General features: G+C 34.1%; 2 protein-coding genes and 1 non-coding gene across 3 annotated transcripts; 1 reads left to right on the top strand and 2 right to left on the bottom strand.

Moving 5' to 3' along the window:
* Nucleotides 1-578: 578 nt before the first annotated feature.
* LOC125194292 (DNA damage-binding protein 1-like) lies at nt 579-8,107 on the bottom strand. The gene is made up of 19 exons (XM_089056463.1): nt 7,844-8,107; nt 7,652-7,700; nt 7,265-7,324; nt 7,033-7,124; nt 6,724-6,775; nt 6,558-6,620; nt 6,404-6,453; nt 6,120-6,195; nt 5,505-5,714; nt 5,314-5,420; nt 5,074-5,182; nt 4,323-4,523; nt 4,026-4,241; nt 3,204-3,314; nt 2,787-3,062; nt 2,420-2,694; nt 1,897-2,248; nt 1,426-1,710; nt 579-1,332 (listed from the first exon to the last, which is right to left on the bottom strand). Exons 1-19 carry the CDS (start codon nt 7,945-7,947, stop codon nt 751-753), a joined length of 3,270 nt encoding a protein of 1,089 aa, XP_088912589.1. The 5' UTR covers nt 7,948-8,107; the 3' UTR covers nt 579-750.
* Nucleotides 8,108-9,572: 1,465 nt separating this feature from the next.
* PSAK (photosystem I subunit K) lies at nt 9,573-10,835 on the bottom strand. The gene is made up of 3 exons (XM_048091050.2): nt 10,677-10,835; nt 10,080-10,160; nt 9,573-9,873 (listed from the first exon to the last, which is right to left on the bottom strand). Exons 1-3 carry the CDS (start codon nt 10,758-10,760, stop codon nt 9,646-9,648), a joined length of 393 nt encoding a protein of 130 aa, XP_047947007.1. The 5' UTR covers nt 10,761-10,835; the 3' UTR covers nt 9,573-9,645.
* Nucleotides 10,836-13,249: 2,414 nt separating this feature from the next.
* Nucleotides 13,250-13,401, top strand: LOC125197700 (U4 spliceosomal RNA). Its single transcript, XR_007172227.2, has one exon. It is a non-coding gene; the product is annotated as a U4 spliceosomal RNA (small nuclear RNA).
* Nucleotides 13,402-18,144: the final 4,743 nt, after the last annotated feature.

Genomic DNA, 18,144 nt, shown 5'->3' with positions numbered 1-18,144 from the left:
TTTAGCCTACTCTCTTCATCCACGGTTAAGTGTCATAAGATGAAAATTGATAAAAAAAGTTAATGGAATATGTGGTTAATTAACAAAAGTAGTAAAAAGAAAACGAAACACTTAATTGTGGACGGGTGAAAAAGAAACTTGATGTACTTGATCGTGAATAAAAGGAGTATTTTCAAGACCAATCTTGAATTGGTGAGTATTGTACTTCCTCCGTTGCATAGTAATAGAGTCATTTTATCATTTTGGTACATTCCATAGTAATAGAGTCGTTTTCTTTTTTAGTAAAAGTCAACACATTTTTCCACACTTACTTTACTTTATCTCTCTACCTTTTTCACTTTTTCACTTTATTCTCCCTTACTTAACTCACCTAACACAATTTTTCTTAATCTCTGAGCCGGAAAAAACCCCTCCATTACTATGGAACGGAGGGAGTATTGTTTTATAAGAAACACCTTTGTAATAGAAATGTTATACAAGTATATAAAATCTCAAAGAGTAATATTTGTGTTCAAATCAGAAATAGTAGTTGTAGGAGTAGTAAATAAACATCAATATGAGCTTGTGCAAGAAAGAGGTTCAAAAACAAAAGAATGTATCAAGAGAGTTACCAAAGTAGACGTTTGTATGTGTCACTTATAAATATACACAAAAAAAAGGGAAAATAGTCGAATGGTTGCACCGTTACACAAAACTAAAAATAGAACACCAAACAATTTCAGATGCCATAATTAAGCAGCAGGATGGAGTTTAATGCAACCTAGTCAGCTCTTCCACTCTCTTCATAAGTTCATCCACAGCAACATTCATCGACTTCGAAATCTCCTCCATCCTATTCCTGTTGAGATCAAGGAACGATTCGATCAGATCTCCATCTAGGAAGCTTTTCGCCTCGACGGTTTTCTTCTCATTGTAGAAGGATCTCCACTGCTCGTGGCTGAGGCCCCCGACGCCCTTGATCACTTTCCTCATATTCATCTGCAGCTTTTCCAAGAAGACGTACTGCTCGTGGGGGAGAGAGGCAATGACCCCGATGACTCCGTTGACAGTGCCGAATATGACCGTTGGGATCTGGCCAACGTCGGAATCTGGCAGCCGCATGACTAGTGAACCATGCCGGAATCGATTGACAAATTCGCCAAGGTGGTATTCGCCAACGACCTCGAGGCGCCCACGCTCCTCGTCAGTTGCTCCTTCACTGTTTTTACGGACGGTGAAGAGGTTGAAATTATTCTCAGCTCCAAGGTAAATATCGTCGTCCAGAATCTCGACAGCTGACATCCAATTTGCGTTGTAGTCACGAGCTCGCTCCTCGATAGCACCCTCCTCATGCTGCGTATAACAGCACCGATGAAAGTTAGACGAAACTGTAAACTGAATACATGGTGGAAACATTGCCTGTATCTAGAGTTTAAAAATAGTCACCTTGTAAATCAGCAACGATATTGATTTCATCAGATCACCAACTACGATGAAATCCCCCCTAGTCTGAACATAAAGGGCAAGTATGTGGCCGTGATGTCCACATTCGGATTGCAACTCGTGAGAGCCATCATCTCGTGGCATCCACTTGTACAACTGAATCTTTTGATTAATGGCAGCAAGCAGTTTCCCATTGAAGGCATTAAGAGAATAAACAGCACCTTTGGTTTCCTTCTCAGCAATTAGTTGGAGTTTTCCATCTTCTACAGTAAAAATTAAAACCCGACCCTGATGAAACAGAGAAAAGTTAGCAACGATAACACCAAAGATGTAGCATATCCAAAGTAACTTTCATGAATCCCAGGTAACAGATTTGGGAGATAGAAAAAGATGAAATGGTGGAAACACATGCACCAAAAACATGCAAGACACGTTGTTGAGGGCAGACACAGATGAAAAAGTGTAAAAACTAACCTTAGTAGGTTCATTTTCTTCTGGCATTACGTATGCAGTCCCCACACAGTAGTACACATTATTGTCATCAGAGAACGAGCAGCTAAGGACAGAACAACCACACTCAAATTGATCCAGAGGATAAGTAGATATGAAATCGAATGTCTGGTCATCTAACAAGCGGACAAAGTGCATTTCGGAGTCATCTGCTGCTGATTGGTTATATTTCAAACTACAAATGGCAAAAGTCCGTGTTTGTTCCTGATGACATATACGGCGTGCATGCTCCCCAAGCGGGATCGAGCGTATGTGAAGCTTTTGAATATCATCTATGGTTCCAATTGTTAGTTCGCCTTCTTTAGCAATAGCAAGGCTGTTCACAGAAAGACTTTCTTCTCAGAACTCTAACAAGGACAAAGATAGGTCTTGCAATTGCAAGCCATACCCTTTATGATGCTGATATTATATAAGATAGATAGACATAAAACTAAACCAAGATTTGTTGAATCATTTCAATTAAGACATGAAAGGAACAACATTGTACCTGTCGGGGAAAGCAGCTGTATTGAAGGGGCACATATAACTGACTTCTTTCAGATTTACATTGCTGTAAAGCAATTTCTTGTTACTGCTATAGATGACAGTCGGTCTATCAGAAGCAGCAAATACATGTGTGGCATTCTTTGATGAGAAAGTACGTAGTGTAATTGGTTGGGTCCCTAAAGAAACTTTCTTTCTGTCTGATAGCGCACCGTTGCTGGTAGTCAACACAAAATTCAAGAGATGTCCATCCCCAAGAGCACATAACAGATAAGATATCTGAAATTGGTAGACAGAAAATACTGTTCATCAGTCCCACATAATAGAAGTAATGTTACTTCCAAAATTAACGGAATAAAGATGCAACTAACCCCTTCAAAAGCACAAAGAAGTACAGAACGAGGAATGATCTCCCCTCCCAAATGCTCCTTTGTTATAAGGTTCAAGTCTGGAAGTGAAAATATCCTAACACTAATATCTGTCCACATTCCCACCGCAGCTAGTTGACTGCAGTTTTTGTTATCACCAATTGGATTAATGTCCAGGCATGAGATGTCATACTCCAACTGGGTATGTTTCACTTCTCTCAGAACACCGTCACCGATTTCTAGATAAATTAAATGTCCTCCGCCAGTAGCCAATAGAACCTGTTAAAGCAAAAAAAACTCAATACTTACCCAAAATAGGTACATTTGATGTTTTGATAACTTAATTGGATGAGAAGGTTATTTTGTACGTTTGTCAGACATAATTGATTTAGTCATATGTGAATGTGATAGAAGATATACTTGAGTGACATTGGCGGTGGCAACATTGATTGAATAACCTTCTGGAGCAAACCATTCATTGCGAAGCTCTCTGCTGGTAGCACTGACTAGTCTCACTGTACTTGAAGTAACCTGTGTGATAAATATTAAAGTGAAAATTTAGCTAAAACAAAAACTCAAAGACTAAATAAGTAGATTGAACACAATACAAGAAAGTGCAAAGTTCAACCACTGTCTTCTTTCAATAAAAAACTCAGCCATTTCCTGGTAAACATTTCCACACATAAACGTACATTCTAGTATGTATGAGTTTTTATTAGTCAAATACAAAGGATCGGAACTTATATATAATGCTTAATTGAGGAGATTACAGGTAAGAGTATTTCACTCATTCCTTGGACAAATTCTGTATGCTACTCATATCTATGCTACAGAATTCTCGATAATGACTAAAGTTGAACTGCTTTAAACCTCTAGCTCTAGGTTCTAATTTTTTAGAGAAACTTGTGGGTTGTAGATAAAAGTCTGTGTCAGAAACTTTTAACAAAAAGTCATCCTCGTCAAAAAACCAATGCCCGCCGATTGCTTCATTGCACTCGAGTTCTCGCTTATGATCATGTGGCATCAAAAGATCAAACTGGGATAATTATCTCCAATCTAAAATCCAATCACTTAAAAGCAAGAAGAATACTAAAGAGCCGTAAAAAGAAACAAATAAACAAGTTTCCCATAGTTTGATATGATCATGATATTAAGGATTAGATACAGCATAGTCACCGAGATCTCTGTTAGTGCAATGTTAGAAGGCCTATGGAAGGATTAAGAATGTTGCATCATCCATACCTGCACAAGTTGATCGTATGCAGCATCATGACAAAACAAAGTCTGTACATTGGAACAAAAACCTTCAATCTCAGTTTCCTCCAATTCATCTTCAATATTCATTGCCAAAATACGTGTCTCGTTGATAAAGCTGACGACTAAGAAAGTATCATGTGGATCATCAGTAGCTGATCGCAGCGACCACATGCCCTTGATGCCTTGAAGCTCTACTGATGCCTATGCATGACATTGAATATAAAATACATGAGAAAATAACCGAATATATGTTTTTTGGCAAGATAACTTTACCACACTTACCTGTTCATTTATTCCAATACCATTTCGCACAATGCGCAAAGAACCATCCTTGTAGGCACCTGAGCAAGTTACAACTTGACCTTGACCTTGCCTCTCCAAGTCAACCACACAGAAATCAACAATTGGCCCCAAATTCACATATCTTTCAAGAACTTCCACATAAGAACCTTTTGCGTCCGGTTGAAGATTAAGCTTTATAAGCTGAAATATGATATAGATATCGATATATTAAAACTACATAATAGGAACACAAAATAAAGGCACCAGGCTCACAGTGACAGCAGTAGGTATAGTTATTTAGTCGTAATTATGCAAGTCAAGTCTAGAACTCGGTAATAATTTACTAAGAGAAAGTAAGGTACCATTCTATAAAGATGCTAAAACAATAATCAAATGTGATTTCTTAAGGAAATCCAACATCAACATTCAACAGAATCATAAAACCAACATAGGACATAAATATAAAATGGCTGTTTATTAAACACTACCAGGGGTACACTTCATCTAGAAAAGGACGTAGGGAGCAGACATATATTTGCATTGGCAAAAAGTAGAGTTGTTTACAAAGACACGTTAATGACAAAAAAAAAAAAAAAATCAAGCCACCGAGTACTGAAAATGAAACACGGTAAAATAAGATCCATAATCAGAGTAACTAATAATCAGTCTAACATTATTACATGATAAAACAGGGTATAAAGTCAGTTCCAATAAACTAGATACCATTATAAAAAGAGAAAGATCATTAAACCTGTGAATCTCCATAACTTGAGCCAACAAAAACAACAGCATTATCAAGATATGATATGGATGATGCAATAGAAGTTTCCCCCAAGAGCTCAATTTTGAGTCCAGATACTCTAGTACGTCATGAAAAACAAACAAACAAATAAAATATCAGAGGCCGGTCAAAGGGTTGAATATAAACACAAGACCTGAAGACAAGAATGAGATGCTAATCTGATAATATAATGGAGTAGAAGAAACTTACTTCTCCTTCTCATGAGTTATAACAAGTAGATGCAAAAGCCCATTGTGATCTCCTAATAAGTAGCGTGAACCATCTGCATCAACCCTTCCATAGGCTCTTGTAATAGACTTTAAGGATAAACAAACAGCAGTCAGGATGTGACATAAATGGTCTTGCAAAGACCTAGCATTTAATAAAGGAGTACAACTTACAGGTCTAATCGGGATTGCTTTGAAACTTGAGGCACTGGAATACACGATTGTTTCTTCACCAATAATGAGGACACCACAAAGAGGAGGTGGCACTGGGATTAACAAATCTGCCCCATTGTCAAGATTGTTTTGCGACCACGGACCTTCAACAAAATCTTTATCCTTCAAATTAACCTCGTATGTTTTCATATGACGAGCATCCTTGTTATCCTGCTCGCCGAAGAACAGTGGTAAAGGACAAGAACCAGTGTGTTAGGTAAAAAGTAAAAACCCAATTTTGTCCTTAAGTACCAAAAAATACAAAAGAGAGCCAAATAGAAAATATCATCCACATAGTCTATAAAAGGCTCTTTGACAATGACTCAATATACTTTAATAGGATAAGTATATGGATTAAGCAAGAGAGTGGAAAATGCAAAGGCTAGATAAGTTGGAAACATCTTAGTAATATCCGTGAAGCACATCCAAAAATATCAAATGCTGACGGATATAGATAAAATAATCTTGAGCAGACAAATCAAAGTCAATCGTTGATTAAATGTATCAAATGCACTTAAGCATACCATATTCCTCGTTATGAGGAAAACACATAACATGACAAAAGTAAAAATATACCTGGTAAAGTACAACAATGGTCGGCTTAGGGCAACCATACAAAAACTTGATATCTAAAACCTGAAGCTCCTCAAGCCTGAAGAAGCAACACACAAATTACATGTACGTCAGAAATGGTAATCAGAAGCCACCTAAATAGTACTCCTACTTATTAAACTATCCCAATAGAAAGATGAGAATAGTTAACAGGCTATCTTAAACAATTAAAGCATGTATGACACAAAAGGCTCCACTTTCTGTTCCAGATAGGTAGATTACTAGAGTGATTATGGAAAAAAGTGCACCTGATATTAAATGCCTCTTTGAGTTGGCCTTTGTTATCAAATGGAATGACCTAAACACAAAATAAAACAAAAGTTTCAAATTCACTGGAATACTTATAAAAACTCCAAAATTACAAAAAGAAAAGTAAGATTGATACAGCAGGATGACCAATACCTTGAACAACCCATCATATAGATGTAGACCAATCAACCTGCAGTCTGGATCAACTATTCCAATCTACAAAGAAAATAAAGAAGTCAAGGGCAGGCTATACATTCTAAAACAAACAAATCTGAGATCAAGAGCACAACACAATTTTCCCCAGGGTACAAGAAAGTACCTGTCCATTATCTGTGGGACGGCCAATCCGATCAGAAACATCGCCCATGGCTCTGTTTAAAAATGGAAGCCAACACAATATAAAAAGTAAGTTTGGATGAAAGCTAGCAATGCCAACAAATATACTGATTGAAATGTGATCTTGTAAAACAAGAACTAGTTTGAAGTCCCCATTCAAATTCCACATGCATAACTAATTTCATGCAATCCAATCTAATTAAGGCAGGAGACTTGACGCACCCAATTGATAAGTGTACAATAAGCAGATAAAACGACAAAACATAGGTTTATTAAACTAACAAGGCCATACCTTGTGATAACCTCGCCAGTCTCAGCGTCCCATTGCAAAACGCAGAATTTGTATCTTTCAGTAGCTATGAAAAGGAGATCTTGTGTTTCTCCCTATTGATTTTAGAAAGTTTATAAGACAGCACTTCTCTTAATTCAATGATATAGTATATGAAAGGATGTAATAAAACTGCATGAGTTCGTATCAGGTGGAGCAATAACCACTGAATGTTTTGCATATGCAAGGTACTCACATGTGGGCGAAAAAGCTCAAGTGTGGCAATTCTCCCATATATCGGCACATCCAGCATAGGCTGCACAACAAGAGAAAAACACTTCCTAAAAACATATACGGTATACTTCACAAACTCCAAATGGTATCATTTCAATAGGATTGAACGGCCTGACTGCCCCTTCTAGTGCTTCCTTAACTATCATCCCAAAGTAAATAGGAGTATAGAACTAGCAAAAAATATAAATAAGTTCAAAGCTTGCTCACTATTCCCTTCATCCATAACCTACTATCTCTCACTGTGTCCATCATTTAGAAAGGGCTTTTCACTAAATTTCAAATAAAATGTTATGAAAAACATCAATCATTGCAACAGAAAATGCCTAATCCAACTTGAACATCATTATACCTGCAAGCCTTGAGGCGAGAGCAAATGAATCTCAATCCGGGTGCATTTCCTGCAAACACATTTCAATTACCACCAAATTTTCAAATTTCAGCAAGCAGACTTAAAGGCTAAAGCCACAATTTTTTTCGCACTAAACTCCCCGTGCATGAGAGGGTTAGGGCGCGAGAGGGATGGAGCGAGCGGAAAACTTACGCAATGATGAGATTGAGCTCCTGCGGGCTAGTGAAATTGCCGACGCACGAATGCGTGACGTTGGTGGGCTTGTGCGCCGTCACCACATAATTCCATACGCTCATCTTCGCCTACTGTGTGTGTGCGGCCGAATAGCTTCCTATTTCTGTTGGATTGAGTAGAAACCGTCGAAACTCGGATTCCTGTGATGTGGAGAGAGGGAGGGGGGAAGGTTGAGGAGCCGGAAACAGCTCGAATTGCAGAGAGAGGGAGGGAGAAACAGCGCTTAATTGCAGTGTAGATTTATTTATGCAGTGAGCGGTGAGTGAAAACGGCGTCGTAACAGTCCGGTTGATAGAGACAACGATGAGAGATGGGCCGCTGTGGTCGGCCCATAACTACTGGGCTGGTATAGCTAGAGTAGGTGAGCGAGTATCTAATGCTTTTATAATTGAATCTAGGGTGGCGAAACGTGTTACCCGCGGGTCCTCGTACCCGATTTTAGCCAAATTTGTTATTCCAATACTCATCCCGAGATATATTGGAATTACCCGATACCCGTGTCGGGTATCAGTATCTGACATTGCGGGTACCCGCACCCGACCTGAATCCCAAATAAAAAATTTGAAAACCATAATAGCTATCAATTTTTTCGGGTTTACTTTATTGATATAAACGGTAAGCTTTGAATAGATTGATAATAAAAGTGAGGGGCACTCTATAGTTAGTTCCATTGAGTTTTCAATTGTATGTTCGTTGGAATGTAAAAATGTTTCAAAAGAACTGTTAAATTATAGTATAAAGTATTTCCACTGTTTCGCCTTAATAGAGGCGTTTCATTTTCTTCACTTATTTTGGAAAACTAATATAATACAAATACTCTTCTCTAGGTATTATTTCACTTACTTTATTTTTTCTTCACTTTAACAATTTATTTTTTATTTTTCAAAATAAGTGCGTATATGACTAGTATTATTTAACTATTTACTTTTTCCTCCACTTTAACTATTTGAAGCGCTTCTATTAATATGGAACAGAGGGAGTATTATCGGTAACGGGTATATGGCAATACTAATAATAACGGTAACGGGTATTATCGGGATTAACGAGTATACCCGTGCGGGTAGCGAGTATACCCATTACCTGCAAAACTCTAAAACAACAACGCAATCTCGCCCCGTTTCCTGTTATCATCGGGTAGCGGGTCGAGATTGGAATTACCCATTGCCCACTACCCATTTTGCCACCCCTAATTGAACCGTTTTAAGGTTTTATTTTGGTTTCCTAATGTATTCCTCTTTCCGACTGCTAGAGGACTAATCTCTCGTCCCAACGATCAAATATAATTTTTGTAAATCACCAAGGGCTTATATTTATTACTCCCTCCGTCCCCCATTAGGAGTCACACTTCCATTTCTGCACCCGTTTTATAAAAATGATAATAAATAGTTAAAGTGGAAAAATGGTAAAGTAAGAGAGAGAATAATGGGAGACGGAGGGAGTACTTTATTGCTTTTATCTATCCAAATGAACCCTAAAAAGTGCATGTTTTATAATCGAACCATTTTGTTTCCAGGATTTTTTTTCCAAATGGTTTGTTCCATTCATATGGTCACTGACCTCATGCTTAACGGACGAGGTGTTGAACCACCGCGCCAACTATGTTGGTTATTTTAAAGATAATCTTGTACAATCATGTTGCTATCACACATTTCGAATTTGCGATGCGTATATGTGAATGTACAAAAACAATAGAAAGATATAAATATTTGAATCACCGGTGAGAATTGAAAAGTTTCTAAAACATCTCAGAAATAAATGATTTACAAAGCACCAATGTTCTTTAGACCAAGTACAACTCCAACTCCAATTATGTGACCCACGGTCCCACAGGCCAATGTATCCGCTAGAGTGAAGCCAGCTGGGTCACCGGTTTGGAGTCCCGAGTCTCTTGCCTCCAATTTCAGTCCGGCGGTTGCCTTTCTGTTCGCCGATGGAGCCAATCCGAATCGGCCCGCGAACAACATCAAACTAGTAGCCGTAACCATGATCTGCACACCGAAATCACTAATTCATACTCTATTTTTGACATTATTTTTTTTTGTCATTCATTTTTACTCATGTATTCTAGTCTATACATTCCATTAACCATGACTCAAGATTTTCAGACACATACTATGTTACACGAGACGGTTTAAATAGAAAAACAAACTATGAATAACGGGACAAAAAGAGTTGTTTTTGTCTCGAGCTTTACCAGATTTGTGGGCGAGCCGATGAAGTCGCAACGGGCACCCAAAGCTCCCTGTCCTCTGCGCCTCATGGGCTGGACAGCCACCTGAGATGAACATTTCAATATTTTAGCATTTAGTCATGTTATTATTATTTCATTTTTGTGACAACATTTGGCAACATTAAAATTAGCTCAATTTCATGTAACACTATTTTTCTAATTAAAACTCTATCAAGGTGTAGAATCAAACACTCATCAGACCTGACTTGTGATTTAATTTGATATAGTACATATATTGTTGCATTTAAATGGATAGTACATTAATAGGAGTTAAAATACTACAATAATCACAAATTAATATATCTATATAATGAGACAATAAACTACACGACATATCTAATAATGTTCACAATAATCTTTTACTGTTTATTAATATACCTTAAATAATTACACTACTATTGTGCATTAAAAGACTTGAGCACACTCACATAAATGCAAGGAAAGGTTTTCCAGTTACCAAACTACTCCACTATGTTTTTTATTATTCCTATAAAATCAGTATATTGTCTGAATTGATAAAATAAAAGTACTAAGTTTAGGAGAAAAAATATGAAAACTAACCAAGCTCTTGACAGGAGAGAGAGTTGCTGTTTGGGGCTTGAGCCCATTGAACTGTGGAAGGGAAGTCATCACAACAGATGCCATTTTTGCTTATCAAAGTTTATTCTCTCTCTCTTCTTGTGTGAATATTAAGTTATGAACTTGGTAGAATGATTATAAGTTTGGAGAGAGGGAAATAAATTTGGTTTCAGCCACATGAAGAGCTTGTGGACTCAAGGAGCTGATTTGGATGCACTTGGATACTTGATGCTGACATGGAAGTCTATGATTGGTTTATTCCATATGGATAAGATTGTTAAGGGTGGCAAATATTTCAATTGGTGCATATATGATCATCTACATAATCTACTTTATATTCCAATGGGACACATTGCTATATTTCAATGTCAAAATCGATCATTTAAATAAAATTGAACGACTAATGCAAAATTTAATCTCTCTCCGTCCCGGCTAAGGTGAGACATTGCTTAGCCGGCACGAGATTTTATGAGTTATTGGTTAAAGTGTTTAATTAGATAAAGAGAGGGTGAGTGTAAGTATTAAAGTAGAGAGATAAAGAAAGATAATATTTTAATAGAGTGAGAAAAAGTGGTTGAGTGTATTAATTGGAGAGAAAAAGTTACCAAAAAAGGAAATGTGTCATCTTAGTTGGGACAATCTAAAAAGGAAAACATGTAATCTTAAGCGGGACGGAGGGAGTATTATTTTTGTCATTTCTCATATGTTATTATTTTTTTCATCTAATTCATTAAATAATATTTTCTTACGTCTCATGCAAAAAAGAAATATTTCGACTAACTTGGGACATATGATGTATATTCAAACTCGAAAATCCAATCCGCACCAAACGAAAACCTAATCACAATTCCAATATTCGAATAGAAATCCAAACAGATCCCAACATAAAAAATAATCCTAACAAAATTTAATATTTCCATTTGATTTGATATGGTTATTCCGATTACAAATATTTACCCACCTCTAATCTCAACATCTATAATACTCCATTAACACCATAGGAGTAACTCCACTCCATTGATAAAGTTGAATTGAGATTTTAAAAAAAAATTCAACCTATTCAATCATTGGGCCTTATTCCAATGGGCCTTTCGTCATTTTTCTCCAATAATGCACTGATTTCGGGCTTTGCATTTATTCAAAAGCCCGCCCAATAAATTAATTTTTTTATTGAATTTTACATATTTTTATCTTCTATGTTTTTGAAGTGATTTCATGATTTGTTGTTAGTCTATAAGAAAAAAATGAACACTTCATGCAAACCAAACACAGAGCTCTCCCGCTGTATCTGGAATTCCACTAGTCCTATTGATAAAAGGTGATTTAACAAGAGGATTCTTGCCCTTATTTTCCAAGAATGAAATTAGAATTAGAAGAGAAGCTAGGAAAGACAGGGATGTGGTTTCTATGTCGAGAACCGGGGCCGCAGAAAAGAGTGATGGACTCACGGACAAGGATGCCGGTGTTGACATCTATGAGCTTGTTGCGGACTCTTGCTTGACTTCTATGGGCTCGAGCTTTTCTTTTTATTAAAAAGTTGTCGAATATCGTGTTTATTAGTATTTAAGAACTAGGTTAAGAGGTCTCCTTTGCGATCACTTAGGCTATCCTAGACTGCCACAAAAAGTTTAGAATTCAAACTTTTTTGTAGATTTTGAATTCATGATATTTAAAGAGGATCGATGATGGTTTTTTGTTTATCTTTTAATGATTACTTGAAAGTTTTAATTTTTTTTTTGGGTCTCCTATATGCCCATTGGTTTGTGATGGTACATTTTGTTTTGGGCCTCACTTATGCCCATTGGTTTGTGATGGTGCATTTTGTTTTGGGCTTGTATAATAGTATTGACTTCGTTTTAACTTTTGGTCTTGGGTTCATCATAATTCAAAAATAAAAAATAAATATAAATAGATCATATGAAAAAGTGTTATTCAATGTAGGAAAAAGGACCATATTATTCATTTTTGTATAACTACAGTTATTGTACTACCACACCTTTTATCTTCAAGATAGATTACAAGATTTCCATGAGCAAGGGGCTTTCCAATAGAAGCTGCAAATCCAAGGATCTTGATAAAAAAAAATCATCATTTTGCTTTGTAAAATTTACAATGAAAAGGGTACAACTATTTAATCAAGTAATTTATCAATCATAGTAAATGGCCATGATAACATCTAATCTAATGTCTGTTTAATTAAATTCAAAGACTTTGTTCGTGAGAAAATATAACATGTCCACTACAAATGATGGTATATTTTGATAACTTCATATATGCAAAATAGTACTAGTAACACTTTATTTTACCATCATATATGATGATAAATGAAAATAAGAGTATTATAGTAAAAGTTGGGAAGAGTTATCAAATATTCAAACGTTATATGATTTAGTAGCAAAGTCATATCTCCCAACCAAAATAAATAAGGAAGAAGAGAAAAAAATAAAATAGAAATAGAGAGAAAGATGGATGCATTTCATCCCACACCGATGGTGTTAGAAAAGATGTATGTGTAAGCTATATTTTAAAAAGAAGGCTAGGAGGAAAAGTTTAATATCTTTGCGCTTGGGGCAATGACGCAGCTAGTGAGGTTCTAACCGAGGCGCGTCTATTGCTGGTTGAAAACTATTTCCAAACCCCCTCTTCGGCCCGGGCTTGACTCGGGCCGTCGAGAATTTCTGGAAGGGCTCCCTCTTTTGGGCAAGCCCTACAATTCAGTTAAATTGTTTTGGTCCTATTCCTGGCCCTTCTATAGTCCATGTGCCTACTTTAGTACAAATATATTGAATCATTTTAATTTAGTCTCATTATCCGTAATTGGTCGATTAAACAACGTCTTAAGTCTTAAGTATAATTAAATAATTTTCATACGTAGCTTGGCCCATTTTTTTGCGATTTTGATTCGAGTTGGGCTTTTGCTCTTTGAGTCGTCGGCCTGGCTAATTAAATTATGTTTAGCTTTTATTTCCAAATAATAGTACTAATTACTTATATATAGAGCATTATCATAACAAATTTTCGTAGAAGTGAAGAATTATTATTATTATTATTATTATTATAGATTATAGATAGCATTATCATAAGGTAGCACTTTTCTATTTTATTTTTTAAGCTAAAGATAGTTTTACCAAAATTACTTACAAATATGTATGTATAGGAGACTAGGAGTAGGATCCCCTGAGAATTATACTTCATCCGTCCACGAAAAATATACTTCCTCCATTCCATAGTAATAGATGCGTTTCTTTTCGGCACGGAGATTAAGAAAAATTGTGTTAGGTGGGTTAAGTAAAGAGAGAGTAAAGTGGAAAATGAAAAAGGTAGAGAGATGAAGAGATAATAAAGTAAGAGAGAGCAAAGTAGGTGTGGAAAAATGTGTTGACTTTTACTAAAAATGGAAATGACTCTATTACTATGCAACGTACCAAAATGGCAAAATGACTCTATTACTATGGAACGGAAGGAGTATAAGTTTTGACATTTTGGTCTGTCTACAAAAAATAGACTAAGTTCAAAAAAAAAAAAAAAAAAATCAACCAATACTAACCCTACACATCATTCAAAATGTAGACCTTACATTCCACTAACACTGATTTCACTACCTTTTCCTCCTCTCTCTCTTACTTTTAATATTTTTCTTACTTTACCAAGTATACATTAAAACCCGTGTCATTTATAATCTTATCTATTTTTCGTGAACGGAGAGAGTATTTAAAATCAGGAAATGAGAAACAAGTATAAAAACGAATTATACACATAAATTCCATGAAAAAGAGATGTGCGAGTTTGAGTTCAAATTTCATTAGATACGAAAATATATTGTTCACATATCTTATATATGCTAAAATTTATGTATTTATACAAACTTAATGTAATAATATTTCACATTTCTCACTAAAATCCAGTTGTGACTTGTGATTGCCCGAATGTTTTTATCATATTTAAATAAACAGTATATCGTCCCAAATCTGAGTTATATTGAAAATTATTTATGTATGTTCTACCAAAGTTGGTGGCCTCGAGAAATTAAAATCAATAAAATAGAAGAAAAAGTCAAATATCGCTTTATGTCACACTAAATTACTCGAATATGAATAGTTCCAAATATTCACTTTCAAGTTTCCACCAAATATATAAACTCAATTTTAAGCAATTCTCTCTCTCCCTTGAAATTCTTTTGTTATGAACATTTAATTTTCAGAAAAAATAAGAATAAAATCTTAAGAAAAGTAATATTTAAAAGTACACAAGACCAAAGTTTTTTAAACTATTTACTAGTATATGTTTTAAAAAAGAATGAGATTTGAAGAGACATAGCAGTTGACTTATTATTCCAAATGCCAGTTTGCCATCACAAAAACAGATGAAAAACTCTGTCAAATCGATGCAAAGAATCAATATACGTAGAAGACACGAATTTATATTGTTTAAAAAAAATTCAGAGATAGTATAAAAATTTTGAAACATTTTCTGAATAGTTGGTAGCAAATCTAAGAATAATATGACGAAATAATCTAATGTTCATACCATGATACAAAGTTCCAGACATTGAAACAACAGCCAACAGTTTCGAAATTATTTTTTAATTGTTAACACCATTAAATTAAGGAATAAAGTATAGTTAGATTCCATTTCTCGGATTCATCGCCAAAAAATAATTCCTAATTTTGGGTTATTCTTGATTTGGTGATTATGGTAATTATTTAATTTAATGTCTTAGTAGGATTTGTCGAAGTGACAACATTTTTTGTCTGTTTGTTTACCTATCAAAACACCGAGAATATTGCTATTGTGTTTTTTGTTGTTGTAACTTCAGAATTAATTTATTATTTGATGATTTCTTAGGTAAATTAATTTGCTAGCACAATGTGATTCTTTTCTTTATTTATACTTTTTTTCTTGAATATCATGTTAGGTGCGAAATCTCTACCAACAATAATATTATACTTTTAATTTTGTATTGTTTCCCCTCTAATTAATTTTACCAATGAAGTCTTTATTTATTTAACACTTTTCAACTTTGTATTCTTATATATTCACATTCGTCGTAATATAATATTTGCTGCGTGTAATAATAGACTAATTAGAATATATATACTAGTAAATTTTAATAAGATAATACTACCTGCATGATAGAGAAAATCAGGCATATGTTAGGAAGGGAACTTGAAAAATATTAAACCTTTATTATTAGAAAGTTTAACATCAAAAAAAGAGAAAAAAAACAGTTAGACATTTCTAGTAAATAAACATTAAATTAAGAAATTATGGAGTATGAAAGTATACTATTTTACTAATAAAATATAGGCTCTAAAATATAATTAGAAAAGATTATCCAAAAAGTATCTGTATTTTGTCACCAAGTGACAATGAGGTGGTGACACACTCTCAGAATCTTAATTAATGCTGATTTGATAATTAATAAGTAATACTACAATTAGGATGTAATTGCAGTTGCTTAGTTCCAAACTGATCTTATGAAATAACAAAGTGAAACATCACAAGATTCCAAATCAATAACAAAATCTTACACTCCTATTTGGAAGCTTTAACTAATCAATCTAGCGTTAATATAATTAACCAATCTACCCACTAATAAGGGATAAGGGGGAATGACGATATGTCTGGACCACTGAATTAATATTCGCAATTTATCCATAGGCTTTTATTTCTATGTACTATGTTAATGTTTTTTTGTTGAATTTTGTTTTGAACTGATTCTATATATTGATTATGTTGTTTTTCTAATTCTAATATTCTCATTTATTATATTACAGTTTGTAAAAATATTAGTACTATAATGCACATCTCTATACTAAGTATTCTAGAGATTTTTTCACAAATCGGCACTGACACAAATCATAGCTACGATTAAATTATTGCTTGTTATTTGTGGTTATCAAATTCCTTTGGTGAGGACAGTAGACAATGACAATATGATATTGTCATGTTTGTTCGACTGATTTCTTCTATAGTAATATTGAATAGAGTGTTTGCTTTTATATATATACATTGACATTGATTTTGTTAATTTTTTGTTCTCATATTTATTTCTAGCTGTTTCTAAATTTCTACTCCGTACTCGCTAATTTTTACTATGGATATTTTTTTAGTGTGAAAAAAATTGAGATAATTTTTAGCAAAACTAGTTCAACCTTAACACACCATATATATTTAATACTAGTATATTGTACTAGTCTAATAGTCTTTATCTTTGATCTTCAATTGATTAGTGATATTAAATTAATTACTACTAACCCCAAAATACAAGATTTACTTCAATTTTTTGATCAAGCTAAAAATATCAAATGTATTAAAGGGCAGATGTGGTTTTATGAAACAACAAATCTATGTGACCAAATTTTGTACAACCAAAATCTAGTTTATTTGATAAAAGAATAGGTTTATTTATGAATTTAATTAAAATATTAGATGCATATATAGTACATGGAAAGTGCATAATATTGTGGTTATATATTTATAATTTATTATATATTTTTTATTTTTTTAGAACTATATATATAATTAGTGCATACTTTAATTCAAAATTTAAAAATAATAGAAAGAAAATTCAAATATAAATATAAAAAATGAGGTTAAAGGCTAATAAGTCTTTTTAACTTATCCACTTATTATATTTATAATTTTAATATATAATTAATACATCAAATTATTAATATAACTTTATTTTGATTGTATAAAATTTAATTGTTTATCACCTCAAAATGATTTTATGAAAGGTCACTATAATAATGAGCTATTCCGATGCTTCTTCACACATACTGCAAATTTAATAGACAAAATATTGGACCATTCTATACTGTTTTTGAAGATTCCACACACACATTAATCATCATGTATCATCATTTTTATATTATTGTACCATACCTAGCTAGGTATAATAATTCAATGTCAGATAGTAGTAAAAACCTATCCTTCCTACGAAGGACAAAAGAATTCTTGGCAAATAAACACAAAAACAATTGCATCTCATATTTTGAGGTGTTGAATCAGACTTGTCCCACCTTGGTTAGTTTATTTGATTACTAGCTAAATCAGTCTACCAATTAATTCGAGATTGTTGTTTATTTATATAAATTTGTTATTTGAGAAATCCTATAATTTTCTCATAGATCAACAAAGTAAAATCATAAAATTAAAAATAAATATGCCATGTACATATAAAATATAGGAAATTGTAACTTGAAACACGTCCTTTAAAAAGTAGAGATTACTGATGAGATTTTACAATGATAATCTTATAAAGTCTGTTCCAAATCAAGGTTATCAACGGATGATGTTTGTTGATGTAAGCAACGTTGTTAAATAAATTATCGACTGCTAGTGAATTTTATCGAGACCTATCAATGGCGATGTTCCATCGGTCATGTGTTGTTCCATATATTCCGTCGCCTGTCGAGGCGTAACGACAGATCAACGAAAGATAATT

The sequence above is a fragment of the Salvia hispanica genome, chromosome 4 (assembly GCF_029641045.1).
Source record: "Salvia hispanica isolate PSC_SH4W2 chromosome 4, Shi_PSC_v1, whole genome shotgun sequence".
Taxonomy (NCBI): domain Eukaryota; kingdom Viridiplantae; phylum Streptophyta; class Magnoliopsida; order Lamiales; family Lamiaceae; genus Salvia; species Salvia hispanica.
Note: the sequence above shows the minus strand (reverse complement) of the source record. Positions and strands in the feature narration are given on the sequence as shown.